Here is a 22,221-nt window from a genome sequence, read left to right as displayed (position 1 = left end):
ACAGTTTAAACAGCTCCTGGACCCCTGGTCGGGGCAGGACAGAGACAGTTTAAACAGCTCCTGGACCCCTGGTCGGGGCAGGACAGAGACAGTTTAAACAGGACCCCTGGTCGGGGAAGGACAGAGACAGATGGTGAACAAGACGATGTGAGTGAAGTTACAAGGTGTATTGGATTCCAACTGTATGGATTGAGAGGGTACGATAGTATGGTAGGTGATGTTTCCCACTGACCACTAGAGGGCCCTAAACCATCACAATCTCAGCATCTTCAATAGGTACAACCCTGTGACAGTAGATGGACTGAATACCACAGTAGATGGACTGAATTCCACAGTAGATGGACTGAATACCACAGTAGATGGACTGAATACCACAGTAGATGGACTGAATACCACAGTAGATGGACTGAATACCACAGTAGATGGACTGAATACCACAGTAGATGGACTGAATACCACAGTAGATGGACTGAATACCACAGTAGATGGACTGAATACCACAGTAGATGGACTGATTACCACAGTACATAGACTGATTGCCACAGTAGATGGACTGAATACCACAGTAGATGGACTGAATACCACAGTAGATGGACTGAATACCACAGTAGATGGACTGAATACCACATTAGATGGACTGAATACCACAGTAGATGGACTGAATACCACAGTACATAGACTGATTGCCACAGTAGATGGACTGAATACCACAGTAGATGGACTGAATACCACAGTAGATGGACTGAATACCACAGTAGATGGACTGAATACCACAGTAGATGGACTGAATACCACATTAGATGGACTGAATACCACAGTACATGGACTGAATACCACAGTACATGTAGTCCACAGGAGGTTGGTGACACCTTCATTTTGGGAGGACGGCGCTCGTTGTAATGGCTGGAGCGGGAAATCAGCGGAATGGTTTCGAATACATCCGACACGTGGTTTCCACGGTTTCCAGGTGTTTCGATGCCGATCCCCTTTACTCCGTTGCAGACATTAATACGAGCCCGTCCTCCTCCCCTCACCAGCCTCGACTGGATCTAGACTGTACCTTACGAGACAGAGCATCGAAGATGCCCCAGAACAGCTTCCTGGAGAGATGCAGCTCTTCGTCAGACGACGCCCCAAAGCTCCCCCAGCCGCCCGTCAGACAGTAGTACTTCCAACAACGCTCGTAGTGATTGGTCAACAGCTGAAACATCAAGATTCACAGTCTACAATCGTGCTCAAAGATACATGAATACTGAACACCTCAGAAACACACACACACAATACTATAATGAGGTTGGAGGAGGAGGAGGTTGGAGGATGTGGTTGGAGGATGAGGTTGGATGAGGTTGGATGAGGTTGGAGGAGGAGGAGGAGGTTGGATGAGGATAAGGTTGGAGGAGGAGGAGGTTGAAGGAGGACGAGGAGGAGGATGATGGAGGAGGAGGTTGGAGGAGGATGAGGATGATGGAGGAGGAGGTTGGATGAGGTTGGAGGATGAGGTTGGAGGATGAGGTTGGAGGAGGATGAGGAGGAGGTTGGATGAGGTTGGAGGAGGAGGTTGGATGAGGTTGGAGTATGAGGTTGGAGGATGAGGTTGGAGGATGAGGTTGGAGGATGAGGGAAAGAAGGAGGGAGGAGGAGGTTGGAGGAGGGAGGGAGGGATGGAAGGAAGGAGGGAGGAGGAGGCTGGATGAGGTTGGAGGACATTGTGTCAGGAGATTAGCCACATGGCGGGCTACAGAGAAGAAGACCTAATGAAACCTTGAGAGGCATCTTGGTGTGTTCGTTGAGGAGAGGAACATCAAACACCAAGCGTCTCAGCAGGTGTTGCATCATGGACGGCCTCAGTTGACTGGGAACACACACACACACACACACACACACACACACACACACACACACACACACACACACACACACACACACACACACACACACACACACACACACACACACACACACACACACACACACACACACACACACACACACACACACACACACACACACACACACACACACACACAGAGGCTTATTAAAGGACCACTATCGAAGTAGGAAAGTGTACCCCTAACATCCCTTAGCCACACCTACAGATGTAGGATCATAATTTGAGACAGTTTGCTACAGCAGGAAAAAAATCCTGAAGTAACAGGAAATGTGAATTATTATGTAGATTATAATGAATGGACATTTCTGTAGGGGTTGATAATCTAGTCTGACATTTCTAAATTGTAATTACAAAACTTCAGAAGCCTTATAAAACCTCAAATACACTACACATTTTAAATGTTCATCCACAGGATGATCAAATTAACATCCTACATCTGTAGCCAGAAGACAGATAGTCACATAGAGAGTGTTTCCATCCCTACAGTTGTAACCATTCCTTACCCACAGGTGGCCAGTCAAATATACTAACAGAAAGTAACCCAAAAGCCATTCCTTACCCACAGGTGGTCAGTCAAATATGCTAGCAGAGAGTAACCAAAAGCCCTTCCTTACCCACAGGTGGTCAGTCAAATATGCTAGCAGAGAGTAACCCAAAAGCCCTTCCTTACCCACAGGTGGTCAGTCAAATATGCTAGCAGAGAGTAACCCAAAAGCCCTTCCTTACCCACAGGTGGCCAGTCAAATATGCTAGCAAAGAGTAACCAAAAGCCCTTCCTTACCCACAGGTGGTCAGTCAAATATGCTAGCAGAGAGTAACCCAAAAGCCCTTCCTTACCCACAGGTGGCCAGTCAAATATGCTAGCAGAGAGTAACCCAAAAGCCCTTCCTTACCCACAGGTGGTCAGTCAAATATGCTAGCAGAGAGTAACCCAAAAGCCATTCCTTACCCACAGGTGGCCAGCAGACACTCCTCGATAGCGTCTCTCTGTGCCTTGGTGAGGCAGCATCCTTTAGAGAGACGGTAGACGGTGTGAAGCAGAGAGTCTATGAGCGAGGCGTAGGGCTCTGTCCCAGCGAACAGCGGGGCACACTTAGTGAGCAGGGGAAGAACCGCTGTACACAGGTACCTGTTGAGGGCCAGGGCCATGTCTGTAGAGCTCAGAGCAGCCTGGGGGGAGGAACATAGAGACAACACAGGGACGAGGTTAGGGTCAGGGCCATGTCTGTAGAGCTCAGAGCAGCCTGGGGGAGAAACATAGGGACAACACAGGGACGAGGTTAGGGTCAGGGCCATGTCTGTAGAGCTCAGAGCAGCCTGGGGGGAGAAACATAGAGACAACACAGGGATGAGGTTAGGGTCAGGGCCATGTCTGTAGAGGCCAGAGCAGCCTGGGGGGAGAAACAAAGAGATAACACAAGGACGAGGTTAGGGTCAGGGCCATGTCTGTAGAGGTCAGAGCAGCCTGGGGGAGAAACAGAGACAACACAGGGACGAGGTTAGGGTCAGGGGCATGTCTGTAGAGCTCAGAGCAGCCTGGGGGAGAAACATAGAGACAACACAGGGACGAGGTTAGGGTCAGCTCCATGTCTGTAGAGGTCAGAGCAGCCTGGGGGAGAAACAGAGACGACACAGGGACAAGGTTAGGGTCAGGGCCATGTCTGTAGAGCTCAGAGCAGACTGGGGGAGAAACATAGAGACAACACAGGGACGAGGTTAGGGTCAGGGCCATGTCTGTAGAGCTCAGAGCAGCCTGGGGGAGAAACATAGAGACAACACAGGGACGAGGTTAGGGTGAGAGGTTAGAGACTTACTGCATCTACAGGGTTAGAGACTCACTGTGTCTACAGGGTTAGAGACTCACTGTGTCTACAGGGTTAGAGACTCACTGTGTCTACAGGGTTAGAGACTCACTGTGTCTACAGGGTTAGAGACTCACTGTGTCTATGTGTCTATAAGGTTAGAGACTCACTGTGTCTATAAGGTTAGAGACTCACTGTGTCTATAAGGTTAGAGACTCACTGTGACTATAGGGTTAGAGACTCACTGTGTCTACAGGGTTAGAGACTCACTGTGTCTACAGGGTTAGAGACTGTGTCTACAGGTTTAGAGACTCACTGTGTCTATAAGGTTAGAGACTCACTGTGTCTACAGGGTTAGAGACTCACTGTGTCTACAGGGTTAGAGACTCACTATGTCTACAGGGTTAGAGACTCACTGTGTCTACAGGGTTAGAGACTCACTGTGTCTACAGGGTTAGAGACTCACTGTGTCTACAGGGTTAGAGACTCACTGTGTCTACAGGGTTAGAGACTCACTGTGTCTACAGGGTTAGAGCCTCACTGTGTCTACAGGGTTAGAGACTCACTGGGTCTACAGGGTTATAGACTCACTGTGTCTATAAGGTTAGAGACTCACTGTGTCTACAGGGTTAGAGACTCACTGTGTCTACAGGGTTAGAGACTCACTGTGTCTACAGGGTTAGAGACTCACTGTGTCTACAGGGTTAGAGACTCACTGTGTCTACAGGGTTAGAGACTCACTGTGTCTATAAGGTTTGGGTTAGAGACTCACTGTGTCTATAAGGTTTGGGTTAGAGACTCACTGTGTCTACAGGGTTAGAGACTCACTGTGTGTACAGGGTTAGAGACTCACTATGTCTACAGGGTTAGAGACTCACTGTGTCTACAGGGTTAGAGACTCACTGTGTCTATAAGGTTAGAGACTCACTGTGTCTACAGGGTTAGAGACTCACTGTGTCTACAGGGTTAGAGACTCACTGTGTCTACAGGGTTAGAGACTCACTGTGTCTACAGGGTTAGAGACTCACTGTGTCTACAGGGTTAGAGACTCACTGTGTCTACAGGGTTAGAGACTCACTGTGTCTACAGGGTTAGAGACTCACTGTGTCTACAGGGTTAGAGACTCACTGTGTCTACAGGGTTAGGGACTCACTGTGTCTACAGGGTTAGAGACTCATTGTGTCTACAGGGTTAGGGACTCACTGTGTCTATAGGGTTAGAGACTCACAGTGTCTAAAGGGTTAGAGACTCACTGTGTCTACAGGGTTAGGGACTCACTGTGTCTATAGGGTTAGAGACTCACAGTGTCTATAAGGTTTGGGTTAGAGACTCACTGTGTCTACAGGGTTAGAGACTCACTGTGTCTATAAGGTTTGGGTTAGAGACTCACTGTGTCTACAGGGTTAGAGACTCACTGTGTCTACAGGGTTAGAGACTCACTGTGTCTACAGGGTTAGAGACTCACTGTGTCTACAGGGTTAGAGACTCACTGTGTCTACAGGGTTAGAGACTCACTGTGTCTACAGGGTTAGGGACTCACTGTGTCTATAAGGTTTGGGTTAGAGACTCACTGTGTCGAGCGAGGCAGCAGCCCTGAGGTCAGGCAGGAAGCCCACCTCCAGCAGATGAAGCAGGAAGTTCTGGTCCTCTATCCCGTAGACCCGGTCCAGGAACAGCACCATGGCTGCCTTGTGGTCCGGACAGAACCCCGCTGACATATCAGGCTCCACCACTGACCCATCTAGACACACACAACAGACAGGCCAGAGTCAGACTCCACCACTGACCCATCTAGACACACAACAGACAGGCCAGAGTCAGACTCCACCACTGACCCATCTAGACACACACAACAGACAGACCAGACTCCACCACTGACCCATCTAGACACACAACATACAGACCAGACTCTACCACTGACCCATCTAGACACACAACATACAGACCAGACTCTACCACTGACCCATCTAGACACACACAACAGACAGACCAGAGTCAGACTCCACCACTGACCCATCTAGACACATAACAGACAGACTCCATCACTGACCCATTTAGACACACAACAGACAGACTCCACCACTGACCCATCTAGACACACAACAGACAGACCAGACTCCATCTAGACACACACAACAGACAGACCAGAGTCAGACTCCATCACTGACCCATCTAGACACACACAACAGACAGACCAGACTCCACCACTGACCCATCTAGACACACACAACAGACAGACCAGACTCCACCACTGACCCATCTAGACACACAACAGACAGACTCCACCACTGACCCATCTAGACACACACAACAGACAGACTCCACCACTGACCCATTTAGACACACAACAGACAGACTCCACCACTGACCCATCTAGACACACAACAGACAGACTCCACCACTGACCCATCTAGACACACACAACAGACAGACTCCACCACTGACCCATCTAGACACACACAACAGACAGACTTCACCACTGACCCATCTAGACACACACAACAGACAGACTCCACCACTGAACCATCTAGACACACACAACAGACAGACTCCACCACTGACCCATTTAGACACACAACAGACAGACTCCACCACTGACCCATCTAGACACACAACAGACAGACCAGAGTCAGACTCCATCACTGACCCATCTAGACACACAACAGACAGACTCCACCACTGACCCATCTAGACACACACAACAGACAGACCAGACTCCACCACTGACCCATTTAGACACACAACAGTCAGACTCCACCACTGACCCATCTAGACACACACAACAGACAGACTCCACCACTGACCCATCTAGACACACACAACAGACAGACTCCACCACTGACCCATCTAGACACACACAACAGACAGACTCCACCACTGACCCATCTAGACACACAACAGACAGACTCCACCACTGACCCATCTAGACACACACAACAGACCAGACTCCACCACTGACCCATTTAGACACACAACAGACACAGTTTAACAGAGTAGTGGATGGTTCTAGGTCAGTTTAACAGAGTAGTGGATGGTTTTAGTTTAACAGAGTAGTGGATGGTTCTAGTTTAACAGAGTAGTGGATGGTTTTAGGTCAGTTTAACAGAGTAGTGGATGGTTCTAGGTCAGTTTAACAGAGTAGTGGATGGTTCTAGGTCAGTTTAACAGAGTAGTGGATGGTTCTAGGTCAGTTTAACAGAGTAGTGGATGGTTCTAGGTCAGTTTAACAGAGTAGTGGATGGTTTTAGGTCAGTTTAACAGAGTAGTGGATGGTTTTAGGTCAGTTTAACAGAGTAGTGGATGGTTCTAGGTCAGTTTAACAGAGTAGTGGATGGTTTTAGTTCAGTTTAACAGAGTAGTGGATGGTTCTAGTTTAACAGAGTAGTGGATGGTTTTAGTTCAGTTTAACAGAGTAGTGGATGGTTCTAGGTCAGTTTAACAGAGTAGTGGATGGTTTTAGTTTAACAGAGTAGTGGATGGTTCTAGTTTAACAGAGTAGTGGATGGTTTTAGGTCAGTTTAACAGAGTAGTGGATGGTTCTAGGTCAGTTTAACAGAGTAGTGGATGGTTTTAGTTCAGTTTAACAGAGTAGTGGATGGTTCTAGGTCAGTTTAACAGAGTAGTGGATGGTTCTAGGTCAGTTTAACAGAGTAGTGGATGGTTTTAGTTTAACAGAGTAGTGGATGGTTCTAGTTTAACAGAGTAGTGGATGGTTTTAGGTCAGTTTAACAGAGTAGTGGATGGTTCTAGGTCAGTTTAACAGAGTAGTGGATGGTTTTAGTTTAACAGAGTAGTGGATGGTTTTAGGTCAGTATAACAGAGTAGTGGATGGTTCTAGGTCAGTTTAACAGAGTAGTGGATGGTTTTAGTTTAACAGAGTAGTGGATGGTTCTAGTTTAACAGAGTAGTAGATGGTTCTAGGTCAGTTTAACAGAGTAGTGGATGGTTTTAGGTCAGTTTAACAGAGTAGTGGATGGTTCTAGGTCAGTTTAACAGAGTAGTGGATGGTTTTAGGTCAGTTTAACAGAGTAGTGGATGGTTCTAGGTCAGTTTAACAGAGTAGTGGATGGTTTTAGGTCAGTTCGGGTGAACCTTGGGTAATATCTACACCCCTGCAACGCCTGAGAGGTTTAGAGGGGAGAGTGTCCACCCACCTTTGGCAAGAGTTGGCATGGGGAACGGGATGCTGATCACTCCTTCCAGGTCCTCTATAGGAATCAGGGAACGTAGGATGGCTCGTATCCTGATGGCCTCACCCTTCCCAGCATGAATCAGCTGGAAAACACCCAACACCCCCCCACAGTGAATGTCTGGATCCCAAATGTGATGAGCCTTAATGTGTCTGGACCCCAGGAAGATCGAGGTAGCAGCTAACAGGGGTCCGTAATGATGACAAAATACACCTAAAAATGCCCCCCTATTCCCTATATAGAACACTACTGTTGACCAGAGCCCTATTCCCTATATAGAACACTACTGTTGACCAGAGCCCTATTCCCTATATAGAACACTATTGTTGACCAGAGCCCTATTCCCTATATAGTACACTACTGTTGACCAGAGCCCTATTCCCTATATAGTACACTACTGTTGACCAGAGCCCTCTTCCCTATATAGAACACTACTGTTGACCAGAGCCCTATTCCCTATATAGAACACTACTGTTGACCAGAGCCCTATTCCCTATATAGAACACTACTGTTGACCAGAGCCCTATTCCCTATATAGAACACTACTGTTGACCAGAGCCCTATTCCCTATATAGAACACTACTGTTGACCAGAGCCCTATTCCCTATATAGTACACTACTGTTGACCAGAGCCCTATTCCCTATATAGAACACTACTGTTGATCAGAGCCCTATTCCCTATATAGAACACTACTGTTGACCAGAGCCCTATTCCCTATATAGAACACTACTGTTGACCAGAGCCCTATTCCCTATATAGAACACTACTGTTGACCAGAGCCCTATTCCCTATATAGAACACTACTGTTGACCAGAGCCCTATTCCCTATATAGAACAGTACTGTTGACCAGAGCCCTATTCCCCATATAGAACACTACTGTTGACCAGAGCCCTATTCCCTATATAGAACACTACTGTTGACCAGAGCCCTATTCCCTATATAGAACAGTACTGTTGACCAGAGCCCTATTCCCCATATAGAACACTACTGTTGACCAGAGCCCTATTCCCTATATACAACACTACTGTTGACCAGAGCCCTATTCCCTATATAGAACACTACTGTTGACCAGAGCCCTATTCCCTATATACAACACTACTGTTGACCAGAGCCCTATTCCCTATATAGTACACTACTGTTGACCAGAGCCCTCTTCCCTATATAGAACACTAGTGTTGACCAGAGCCCTATTCCCTATATAGAACACTACTGTTGACCAGAGCCCTATTCCCTATATAGAACACTACTGTTGACCAGAGCCCTATTCCCTATATAGCACACTACTGTTGAGCAGAGCCCTATTCCCTATATAGAACACTACTGTTGACCAGAGCCCTATTCCCTATATAGAACACTACTGTTGACCAGAGCCCTATTCCCTATATAGAACACTACTGTTGACCAGAGCCCTATTCCCTATATAGAACACTACTGTTGACCAGAGTCCTATTCCCTATATAGAACACTACTGTTGACCAGAGCCCTATTCCCTATATAGAACACTACTGTTGACCAGAGCCCTATTCCCTATATAGAACACTACTGTTGACCAGAGCCCTATTCCCTATATAGAACACTACTGTTGACCAGAGCCCTATTCCCTATATAGAACACTACTGTTGACCAGAGCCCTATTCCCTATATAGAACACTACTGTTGACCAGAGCCCTATTCCCTATATAGAACACTACTGTTGACCAGAGCCCTATTCCCTATATAGAACACTACTGTTGACCAGAGCCCTATTCCCCATATAGAACACTACTGTTGACCAGAGCCCTATTCCCTATATAGAACACTACTTTAGACCAGAGCCCTATTCCCTACATAGAACACTACTGTTGACCAGAGCCCTATTCCCTATATAGAACACTACTGTTGACCAGAGCCCTATTCCCTATATAGAACACTACTGTTGACCAGAGCCCTATTCCCTATATAGAACACTACTGTTGACCAGAGCCCTATTCCCTATATAGAACACTACTGTTGACCAGAGCCCTATTCCCTATATAGAACACTACTGTTGACCAGAGCCCTATTCCCTATATAGAACACTACTGTTGACCAGAGCCCTATTCCCTATATAGAACACTACTGTTGACCAGAGCCCTATTCCCTATATAGTACACTACTGTTGACCAGAGCCCTATTCCCTATATAGAACACTACTGTTGACCAGAGCCCTATTCCCTATATAGAACACTACTGTTGACCAGAGCCCTATTCCCTATATAGAATACTACTGTTGACCAGAGCCCTATTCCCTATATAGAATACTACTGTTGACCAGAGCCCTATTCCCTATATAGAACACTACTGTTGACCAGAGCCCTATTCCCTATATAGAACACTACTGTTGACCAGAGCCCTATTCCCTATATAGAACACTACTGTTGACCAGAGCCCTATTCCCTATATAGAACACTACTGTTGACCAGAGCCCTATTCCCTATATATAACACTACTGTTGACCAGAGCCCTATTCCCTATATAGAACACTACTGTTGACCAGGGCCCTATTCCCTATATAGAACACTACTGTTGACCAGAGCCCTATTCCCTATATAGAACACTACTGTTAACCAGAGCCCTATTCCCTATATAGAACACTACTGTTGACCAGGGCCCTATTCCCTATATACAACACTACTGTTGACCAGAGCCCTATTCCCTATATAGAACACTACTGTTGACCAGGGCCCTATTCCCTATATAGAACACTACTGTTGACCAGGGCCCTATTCCCTATATAGAACACTACTGTTGACCAGAGCCCTATTCCCTATATAGAACACTACTGTTGACCAGAGCCCTATTCCCTATATAGAACACTACTGTTGACCAGAGCCCTATTCCCTCTATAGAACACTACTGTTGACCAGAGCCCTATTCCCTATATAGAACACTACTGTTGACCAGAGCCCTATTCCCTATATAGAACACTACTGTTGACCAGAGCCCTATTCCCTATATAGAACACTACTGTTGACCAGAGCCCTATTCCCTATATAGAACACTACTGTTGACCAGAGCCCTATTCCCTCTATAGAACACTACTGTTGACCAGAGCCCTATTCCCTATATAGAACACTACTGTTGACCAGAGCCCTATTCCCTCTATAGAACACTACTGTTGACCAGAGCCCTATTCCCTATATAGAACACTACTGTTGACCAGAGCCCTATTCCCTATATGGAACACTACTGTTGACCAGAGCCCTATTCCCTATATAGAACACTACTGTTGACCAGAGCCCTATTCCCTATATAGAACACTACTGTTGACCAGAGCCCTATTCCCTATATAGAACACTACTGTTGACCAGAGCCCTATTCCCTATATAGAACACTACTGTTGACCAGGGCCCTATTCCCTATATAGAACACTACTATTGACCAGAGCCCTATTCCCTATATAGAACACTACTGTTGACCAGAGCCCTATTCCTTATATAGAACACTACTGTTGACCAGAGCCCTATTCCCTATATAGAACACTACTGTTGACCAGAGCCCTATTCCCTATATAGAACACTACTGTTGACCAGAGCCCTATTCCCTATATAGAACACTACTGTTGACCAGAGCCCTATTCCCTATATAGAACACTACTGTTGACCAGAGCCCTATTCCCTATATAGAACACTACTGTTGACCAGAGCCCTATTCCCTATATAGAACACTACTGTTGACCAGAGTCCTATTCCCTATATAGAACACTACTGTTGACCAGAGCCCTATTCCCTATATAGAACACTACTGTTGACCAGAGCCCTATTCCCTATATAGAACACTACTGTTGATCAGAGCCCTATTCCCTATATAGAACACTACTGTTGACCAGAGCCCTATTCCCTATATAGAACACTACTGTTGACCAGAGCCCTATTCCCTATATATAACACTACTGTTGACCAGAGCCCTATTCCCTATATAGAACACTACTGTTGACCAGAGCCCTATTCCCTATATAGAACACTACTGTTGACCAGAGCCCTATTCCCTATATAGAACACTACTGTTGACCAGAGCCCTATTCCCTATATAGAACACCACCATGGCTAAACGACTGGCAGAATATTTGAAAAATGATCAGTTTTTAGTTTTGCTTCCAACTACAGAAAATGAGGTGAAAACCTCAACTTGCCCAACGATGAAATGTCTCAAATAGCAACCTATTTGCTCTTACAGTGTCACTGTCTCAATTAGCACCCTATTGGTTGACCTATTGGCTCTTACAGTGTCACTGTCTCAATTAGCACCCTATTGGTTGACCTATTGGCTCTTACAGTGTCCCTGTCTCAAATAGCACCCTATTGGTTGACCTATTGGTTCTAAGACTGCCTGTCCGTTTGTCAGTCAATCAGTCAGTCAGTCTGTCTGTCTAAGGCATTGACTCCCCCTCTATCTGTGACTCACGTGCATCTCGGGGGCGCAGCGCCCCAGCAGGTCTGTGTGTGTGTGTGTCTGTGTGTGTGTGTGTGTGACTCACGTGCATCTCAGGGGCACAGCGCCCCAGCAGGTCTATGAGGGCTGCGTAGAAGGTCATTATAGCGTTTCCCATGTGAATAGTGTCGTCTTCCTCATCCTCCAATAACACCTCACTGCTGAGGGGACACACACACACACACACAAAACAAATCTAAATATATTTCATTTTGCCTTAATGACAGCTTTGCACAGTCTTGGCGTTCTCTCAACCACCTTCATGAGGAATGCTTTTCCAACAGTCTTGAAGGAGTTCCCACATATGCTGAGCACTTGTTGGCTGATTTTCCTTCCCTCTGCGGTCCAACTCATCCCAAACCATCTCAATTGGGATGAGGTCGGGTGATTGTGGAGGTCAGGTCATCTGATGCAGCACTCCATCACTCTCCTTCTTGGAGGAGCCTGGAGGTGTGTTAGGTCATTGTTTCTGAGTCTGATGCCTGATAAGAGTAGGGCAGACTATCTAAGGGACTTTTATAGAACACCTGGCAGCATGGCCAGACAGAACAGGAACACTGAGGAGTAATGAGGACATATTCTGGCACGGGGGAGGCAGGAGAGAGTCCAGAGGGAGGGAGAGTGGACGGCAGAGAACGAGGGGGGGGGGGGGGGGGGGGAGTAGGGATGGATTTGGAGTTGGAAAGAGAGGAGAAAGGGAGAGAGCAAGAAGGTGAGAGAGAACGGGACAGAGAGAGGTACTATAGAGGTAGGAGAAGAACCCATCCCTACAGTGTTAGGGTTAGAGCTAGCCCAGTTCAATGGAACCAACAGTGTCCTGCTATGGCAGGAGTACCTACAGTGTCCTGCTATGATGGGGTATCTACAGTGTCCTGCAATGGCAGGGGTATCTACAGTGTCCTGCTATGGCAGGGGTATCTATAGTGTCCTACTATGGCAGGGGTATGTATCTACAGTGTCCTGCTATGACAGGGGTATCTACAGTGTCCTGCTATGATGGGGTACCTACAGTGTCCTGCTATGATGGGGTATCTACAGTGTCCTGCTATGACAGGGGTACCTACAGTGTCCTGCTATGACAGGGGTACCTACAGTGTCCTGCTATGATGGGGTATCTACAGTGTCCTGCTATGACAGGGGTACCTACAGTGTCCTGCTATGACAGGGGTACCTACAGTGTCCTGCTATGATGGGGTACCTACAGTGTCCTGCTATGATGGGGTACCTACAGTGTCCTGTTATGATGGGGTATCTACAGTGTCCTACTATGACAGGGGTACCTACAGTGTCCTGCTATGATGGGGTATCTACAGTGTCCTGCTATGACAGGGGTATCTACATTGTCCTGCTATGATGGGGTATCTACAGTGTCCTGCTATAACAGGGGTACCGACAGTGTCCTGCTATGATGGGGTATCTACAGTGTCCTGCTATGTCAGGGGTACCGACAGTGTCCTGTTATGATGGGGTATCTACAGTGTCCTACTATGACAGGGGTACCTACAGTGTCCTGCTGGCCTCTGAGGTAGGGGAGGGCCCGTCTCTACAGGGGTCCTCTGATATCTTGATGGCTTCCATCATGGCTGCCAGGAGACCATTCCCCCCCTCTCCGCGCAGGGCGGGGCCAAAGCACTCGGGACGACGAATCAGCAGCCTCACCACCACGTTAGCGTTCTCCTCCACACTCTCACCTGATAGGACGACAGGTAAATAATGACATCATAACTACAATACCTCTCACCTGAGACCACGGGTAAAGATGTCAATAGAGACTTCAACACCTCAACCGTGGAAGTATTTAACTTCAACCAACCAATAACCAAGATCATCTACCAACCACAGTCCAATGTTATCATGAAATTAAGGATTATATGAAAATAACCAAGATCATCTACCAACCACAGTCAAATGTTATCATGAAATGAATGATTATATGAAAATAACCAAGATCATCTACCAACCACAGTCAAATGTTATCATGAAATGAATGATTATATGAAAATAACCAAGATCATCTACCAACCACAGTCCAATGTTATCATGAAATGGATTATATGAAAATAACCAAGATCATCTACCAACCACAGTCAAATGTTATCATGAAATGAAGGATTATATGAAAATAACCAAGATCATCTACCAACCACAGTCAAATGTTATCATGAAATGAAGGATTATATGAAAATAACCAAGACCATCTACCAACCACAGTCAAATGTTATCATGAAATGAAGGATTATATGAAAATAACCAAGACCATCTACCAACCACAGTCAAATGTTATAATGAAATGAAGGTTTATCGGCAATTGCCATAGGTAATAAATGCACATGTACCATTGCAGAACACTGCAAAGCGGAGGAAGTCGAGGTATCTCTCTCCTTCGACGGGGTTCCAGCCGATGTCAGGGTATCCTTTAGACACGAGCATGGAGCAGCTCTGGAGACCACAGCCAGCCAAGTACTGCACCACCTAGGGAAGAGGAGGCAGAGGGAGAGGGTTAGCAGGGAAAGGTCTGGCTCAGGACTTCACGCTGTCAGAGGGAAGAGGAGGCAGAGGGAGAGGGTTAGCAGGGAAAGGTCTGGCTCAGGACTTCACGCTGTCAGAGGGGAGAGGAGGCAGAGGGAGAGGGTTAGCAGGGAAAGGTCTGGCTCAGGACTTCACGCTGTCAGAGGGAAGAGGAGGCAGAGGGAGAGGGTTAGCAGGGAAAGGTCTGGCTCAGGACTTCACGCTGTCAGAGGGAAGAGGAGGCAGAGGGAGAGGGTTAGCAGGGAAAGGTCTGGCTCAGGACTTCACGCTGTCAGAGGGAAGAGGAGGCAGAGGGAGAGGGTTAGCAGGGAAAGGTCTGGCTCAGGACTTCACGCTGTCAGAGGGAGAGGGTTAGCAGGGAAAGGTCTGGCTCAGGACTTCACGCTGTCAGAGGGAGAGGGTTAGCAGGGAAAGGTCTGGCTCAGGACTTCACGCTGTCAGAGAGAAGAGGAGGCAGAGGGAGAGGGTTAGCAGGGAAAGGTCTGGCTCAGGACTTCATGCTGTCAGAAGGAAGAGGAGGCAGAGGGAGAGGGTTAGCAGGGAAAGGTCTGGCTCAGGACTTCACGCTGTCAGAGGGAAGAGGAGCCAGAGGGAGAGGGTTAGCAGGGAAAGGTCTGGCTCAGGACTTCACGCTGTCAGAGGGAAGAGGAGGCAGAGGGAGAGGGTTAGCAGGGAAAGGTCTGGCTCAGGACTTCACGCTGTCAGAGGGAAGAGGAGCCAGAGGGAGAGGGTTAGCAGGGAAAGGTCTGGCTCAGGACTTCACGCTGTCAGAGGGAAGAGGAGGCAGAGGTAGAGGGTTAGCAGGGAAAGGTCTGGCTCAGGACTTCATGCTGTCAGAGGGAAGAGGAGGCAGAGGGAGAGGGTTAGCAGGGAAAGGTCTGGCTCAGGACTTCACGCTGTCAGAGGGAGAGGGTTAGCAGGGAAAGGTCTGGCTCAGGACTTCACGCTGTCAGAGAGAAGAGGAGGCAGAGGGAGAGGGTTAGCAGGGAAAGGTCTGGCTCAGGACTTCATGCTGTCAGAAGGAAGAGGAGGCAGAGGGAGAGGGTTAGCAGGGAAAGGTCTGGCTCAGGACTTCACGCTGTCAGAGGGAAGAGGAGCCAGAGGGAGAGGGTTAGCAGGGAAAGGTCTGGCTCAGGACTTCACGCTGTCAGAGGGAAGAGGAGGCAGAGGGAGAGGGTTAGCAGGGAAAGGTCTGGCTCAGGACTTCATGCTGTAAGAGGGAGAGGGTTAGCAGGGAAAGGTCTGGCTCAGGACTTCACGCTGTCAGAGGGAAGAGGAGGGAGAGGGTTAGCAGGGAAAGGTCTGGCTCAGGACTTCATTCTGTCAGAGGGAAGAGGAGGCAGAGGGAGAGGGTTAGCAGGGAAAGGTCTGGCTCAGGACTTCACGCTGTCAGAGGGAAGAGGAGGCAGAGGGAGAGGGTTAGCAGGGAAAGGTCTGGCTCAGGACTTCACGCTGTCAGAGGGAAGAGGAGGCAGAGGGAGAGGGTTAGCAGGGAAAGGTCTGGCTCAGGACTTCACGCTGTCAGAGGGAAGAGGAGCCAGAGGGAGAGGGTTAGCAGGGAAAGGTCTGGCTCAGGACTTCACGCTGTCAGAGGGAAGAGGAGGCAGAGGGAGAGGGTTAGAAAGGTCTGACTCAGGACTTCATGCTGTCAGAGGGAGAGGGTTAGAAAGGTCTGGCTCAGGACTTCATGCTGTCAGAGTCAGTGGAGGAAGGGAATGTCACGGTGAGGCCAAGTTATGTCGCCAAACAGTCCACATCATTGGATAATGGATAGGATCCTGATTGTTGGTCCAAATAGATCAGTAAGGAGGACAGCAGAGCGTTATGAGGTATAGACTATAACCAGGGAAAACTGTACCAATGGTATGAGGTATAGACTATAACCAGGGAAAACTGTACCAATGGTATGAGGTATAGACTATATCCAGGGGACACTGTACCAATGGTATGAGGTATAGACTATATCCAGGGAACACTGTACCAATGGTATGAGGTATAGACTATATCCAGGGAACACTGTACCAATGGTATGAGGTATAGACTATATCCAGGGAATACTCTACCAATGGTATGAGGTATAGACTATATCCAGGGAACACTGTACCAATGGTATGAGGTATAGACTATATCCAGGGAACACTGTACCAATGGTATGAGGTATAGACTATAACCAGGGAAAACTGTACCAATGGTATGAGGTATAGACTATATCCAGGGAACACTGTACCAATGGTATGAGGTATAGACTATAACCAGGGAAAACTGTACCAATGGTATGAGGTATAGACTATAACCAGGGAAAACTGTACCAATGGTATGAGGTATAGACTATATCCAGGGAACACTGTACCAATGGTATGAGGTATAGACTATATCCAGGGAACACTGTACCAATGGTATGAGGTATAGACTATATCCAGGGAACACTGTACCAATGGTATGAGGTATAGACTATATCCAGGGAATACTCTACCAATGGTATGAGGTATAGACTATATCCAGGGAACACTGTACCAATGGTATGAGGTATAGACTATATCCAGGGAATACTGTACCAATGGTATGAGGTATAGACTATATCCAGGGAACACTGTACCAATGGTATGAGGTATAGACTATATCCAGGGAACACTGTACCAATGGTATGAGGTATAGACTATATCCAGGGAACACTGTACCAATGGTATGAGGTATAGACTATATCCAGGGAACACTGTACCAATGGTATGAGGTATAGACTATATCCAGGGAATACTGTACCAATGGTATGAGGTATAGACTATATCCAGGGAATACTGTACCAATGGTATGAGGTATAGACTATATCCAGGGAATACTGTACCAATGGTATGAGGTATAGACTATATCCAGGGAACACTGTACCAATGGTATGAGGTATAGACTATATCCAGGGAATACTGTACCAATGGTATGAGGTATAGACTATATCCAGGGAACACTGTACCAATGGTATGAGGTATAGACTATATCCAGGGAAAACTGTACCAATGGTATGAGGTATAGACTATATCCAGGGAACACTGTACCAATGGTATGAGGTATAGACTATATCCAGGGAACACTGTACCAATGGTATGAGGTATAGACTATATCCAGGGAACACTGTACCAATGGTACTGTACCTCTATACTGTACCTCTATACTGTACCTCCTCTATACTGTACCTTCTCTATACTGTACCTTCTCTATACTGTCCCTCTATACTGCATCTCTATACTGTACCTCCTCTATACTGTACCTCCTCTATACTGTACCTCCTCTATACTGTACCTTCTCTATACTGTACCTCCTCTATACTGTACCTCTATACTGCATCTCTATACTGTACCTCCTCTATACTGTACCTCCTCTATACTGTACCTCCTCTATACTGTACCTTCTCTATACTGTACCTCCTCTATACTGTACCTCTATACTGTATCTCTATACTGTACCTCCTCTATACTGTACCTCCTCTATACTGTATCTCTATACTGTACCTCCTCTATACTGTACCTCCTCTATACTGTACCTCCTCTATACTGTACCTCCTCTATACTGTACCTCTATACTGTACCTCTCTCTATACTGTACCTCTATACTGTACCTCTATACTGTACCTCCTCTATACTGTATCTCTATACTGTACCTCTATACTGTATCTCTATACTGTACCTCCTCTATACTGCATCTCCTCTATACTGTACCTCTATACTGTACCTCCTCTATACTGTATCTCTATACTGTACCTCCTCTATACTGTACCGCTATACTGTACCTCTATACTGTACCTCTATACTGTACCTCTATACTGTATCTATATACTGTACCTCTATACTGTACCTCTATACTGTATCTCCTCTATACTGTACCTCTATACTGTACCTCCTCTATACTGTACCCCCTCTATACTGTACCTCTATACTGTATCACCTCTATACTGTACCTCTATACTGTACCTCCTCTATACTGTACCTCCTCTATACTGTACCTCCTCTATACTGTACCTCTATACTGTACCTCTATACTGTACCTCTATACTGTACCTCCTCTATACTGTACCTCCTCTATACTGTACCTCCTCTATACTGTACCTCTATACTGTACCTCTATACTGTACCTCTATACTGTACCTCCTCTATACTGTACCTCTATACTGTATCACCTCTATACTGTATCTCCTCTATACTGTACCTCTATACTGTACCTCTATACTGTACCTCCTCTATACTGTACCTCCTCTATACTGTACCTCCTCTATACTGTACCTCCTCTATACTGTATCTCTATACTGTACCTCCTCTATACTGCATCTCTATACTGTATCACCTCTATACTGTACCTCTATACTGTATCTCTATACTGTATCTATATACTGTACCTCTATACTGTACCTCTATACTGTACCTCTATACTGTACCTATACGTTGGGTACAGAGTGGGCTGAACAAGTTAGTTTACTGGTAGAGTTGGGCCTTGTCTTACTTTCTCCAGGTCTGGTTCCCTCAGGGCCAGAGCCAGTTCGTTGTTGTCCATCACAGAGGCAGCGGCCACATCTAGTGGAGTAGAGCCTCGCATGGAGGGAGACGCTGGGGACACAGAGAGAAGGAGGGCAACACACACAGAGGGAGGGAGGGAGGGCAACACACACAGAAGGAGGGAGGGCAACACACACAGAGAGAGAAGGAGGGCAACACACACAGAGAGAGAAGGAGGACAACACAAACAGAGGGAGGGCAACACACACACAGAGAGGGAGGGCAACACACACAGAGAGAGGGAGGGCAACACACACAGAGAGACAAGAAGGGCAACACACACAGAGAGGGAGGGCAACACACACAGAGGGAGGGAGGGCAACACACAGAGGGAGGGAGGGCAACACACACAGAGGGAGGGAGGGCATCACACACAGAGAGACAAGGAGGGCAACACACACAGAGAGGGAGAGAGAAACACACACAGAGAGGGAGAGAGATACACACACAGAGAGGGAGAGATATACACACACAGAGAGGGAGAAAGAGACACACACAGAGAGGGAGAGAGAGAGACACACACAGAGAGGGAGAGAGAGAGACACAGAGAGAGAGAGAGAGAGAGAGAGAGACACACACACAGAGGGAGAGAGAGACACACACAGAGGGAGAGAGAGACACACACAGAGAGGGAGAGTGAGAGACACACACAGAGAGAGAGAGAGAGAGACACACAGAGATGGAGAGAGACACACAGAGAGGGAGAGAGACACACATAGAGAGAGACACACACAGAGAGGGAGAGAGAGAGACACACACAGAGAGGGAGAGAGAGACACACACAGAGAGAGAGACACACACACACACACACAGAGGGAGAGAGAGACACACACAGAGAGGGAGAGAGAGACACACACAGAGAGGGAGAGAGAGACACACACAGAGAGAGAGACACACACACACACACACACAGAGGGAGAGAGAGACACACACAGAGAGGGAGAGAGAGACACACACAGAGGGAGAGAGAGACACACACAGAGAGGGAGAGAGAGAGACACACACAGAGAGAGAGAGACACACACAGAGATGGAGAGAGACACACAGAGAGGGAGAGAGACACACATAGAGAGAGACACACACAGAGAGGGAGAGAGAGAGACACACACAGAGAGGGAGAGAGAGACACACACAGAGAGAGAGACACACACACACACACAGATAGGGAGAGAGAGACACACACAGAGAGGGAGAGAGAGACACACACAGAGAGGGAGAGAGAGACACACACAGAGAGGGAGAGAGAGACACACACAGAGAGGGAGAGAGAGACACACACAGAGAGGGAGAGAGACACAGAGAGAGAGAGAGGGAGGGCAAAACACACAGAGGGAGAAGGAGGGCAACACAAAGAGAGACAAGGAGGGCAACACACACAGAGAGGGAGAGAGACACACACACACACACACCATTATCTCCGGCATTCTAAAGCGTCAGTTAAAACCTATGGAGCATACCAAAGCACCCCAGATCTCATCAGATACAAATGGAAAGACAACGTCTGCATCCTGCATATCAAGCCTCTCCCTAGAAAGTGCCCTACTCTCAATGTAAATCCTTTCGTCTCTGGTCAGCAGTAGAGCACGACGTAGTGAATAGGGAGCCATTTTAGACACTCACCAAGCCCGACGCTACTGTTCTCCAGCAGGTAGCTGAGGTGGTCGAACATGGCTTTCTGGTTCTGTCTACTGATGCGACAGAAGTAACACAGGAAACGACAGCAGTTGGCCACCATCTTAGGGAAGGTGATTTCCTGGAACAGACAAGTCAACGCTGTTTTACTTAGTTTACTTTGCTTTCCAATGTTACACAGTGAACGGGACAGGAAGTGACGTTAGTAATGTTACACAGTGAACGGGACAGGAAGTGACGTTAGTTACACAGTGAACGGGACAGGAAGTGACGTTAGTTACACAGTGAACAGGACAGGAAGTGACGTTAGTTACACAGTGAACGGGACAGGAAGTGACGTTAGTTACACAGTGAACGGGACAGGAAGTGACGTTAGAAGTGTTACACAGTGAACGGGACAGGAAGTGACGTTAGAAGTGTTACACAGTGAACGGGACAGGAAGTGACATTAGAAGTGTTACACAGTGAACGGGACAGGAAGTGACGTTAGTAATGTTACACAGTGAACGGGACAGGAAGTGACATTAGAAGTGTTACACAGTGAACGGGACAGGAAGTGACATTAGAAGTGTTACACAGTGAACGGGACAGGAAGTGACGTTAGTAATGTTACAGAGTGAACGGGACAGGAAGTGACATTAGAAGTGTTACACAGTAAACGGGACAGGAAGTGACATTAGAAGTGTTACACAGTGAACGGGACAGGAAGTGACGTTAGAAGTGTTACACAGTGAATGGGACAGGAAGTGACATTAGAAGTGTTACACAGTGAATGGGACAGGAAGTGACGTTAGAAGTGTTACACAGTGAATGGGATAGGAAGTGACGTTAGAAGTGTTACACAGTGAATGGGACAGGAAGTGACGTTAGAAGTGTTACACAGTGAATGGGATAGGAAGTGACGTTAGAAGTGTTACACAGTGAATGGGATAGGAAGTGACGTTAGAAGTGTTACACAGTGAACGGGACAGGAAGTGACGTTAGAAGTGTTACACAGTGAATGGGACAGGAAGTGACGTTAGAAGTGTTACACAGTGAATGGGATAGGAAGTGACGTTAGAAGTGTTACACAGTGAACGGGACAGGAAGTGACGTTAGAAGTGTTACACAGTGAATGGGATAGGAAGTGACGTTAGAAGTGTTACACAGTGAACGGGACAGGAAGTGACGTTAGAAGTGTTACACAGT

General features: G+C 47.2%; 1 protein-coding gene across 1 annotated transcript in view; it reads right to left on the bottom strand.

Moving 5' to 3' along the window:
• Positions 1–22,221, bottom strand: part of LOC139411176 (ryanodine receptor 2-like) — a 338,127-nt gene that overhangs the window by 162,900 nt on the left and 153,006 nt on the right. Inside the window, exons 41-50 of the mRNA XM_071157129.1 lie at positions 21,022–21,154; positions 19,349–19,452; positions 14,671–14,806; positions 13,839–14,025; positions 12,381–12,492; positions 7,848–7,968; positions 5,265–5,434; positions 2,841–3,061; positions 1,762–1,852; positions 1,061–1,201 (exon numbers count right to left, since the gene is read on the bottom strand). Of these exons, the coding sequence (XP_071013230.1) occupies positions 1,061–1,201; positions 1,762–1,852; positions 2,841–3,061; positions 5,265–5,434; positions 7,848–7,968; positions 12,381–12,492; positions 13,839–14,025; positions 14,671–14,806; positions 19,349–19,452; positions 21,022–21,154 (1,416 nt within the window). The remainder of the gene's footprint in view (positions 1–1,060; positions 1,202–1,761; positions 1,853–2,840; positions 3,062–5,264; positions 5,435–7,847; positions 7,969–12,380; positions 12,493–13,838; positions 14,026–14,670; positions 14,807–19,348; positions 19,453–21,021; positions 21,155–22,221) is intronic.

The sequence above is a fragment of the Oncorhynchus clarkii genome, chromosome 1 (assembly GCF_045791955.1).
Source record: "Oncorhynchus clarkii lewisi isolate Uvic-CL-2024 chromosome 1, UVic_Ocla_1.0, whole genome shotgun sequence".
Taxonomy (NCBI): Eukaryota; Metazoa; Chordata; class Actinopteri; order Salmoniformes; family Salmonidae; genus Oncorhynchus; species Oncorhynchus clarkii.
The sequence above is the reverse complement of the archived record's forward strand: the minus strand, read 5'-3'. Positions and strand labels throughout refer to the sequence as shown.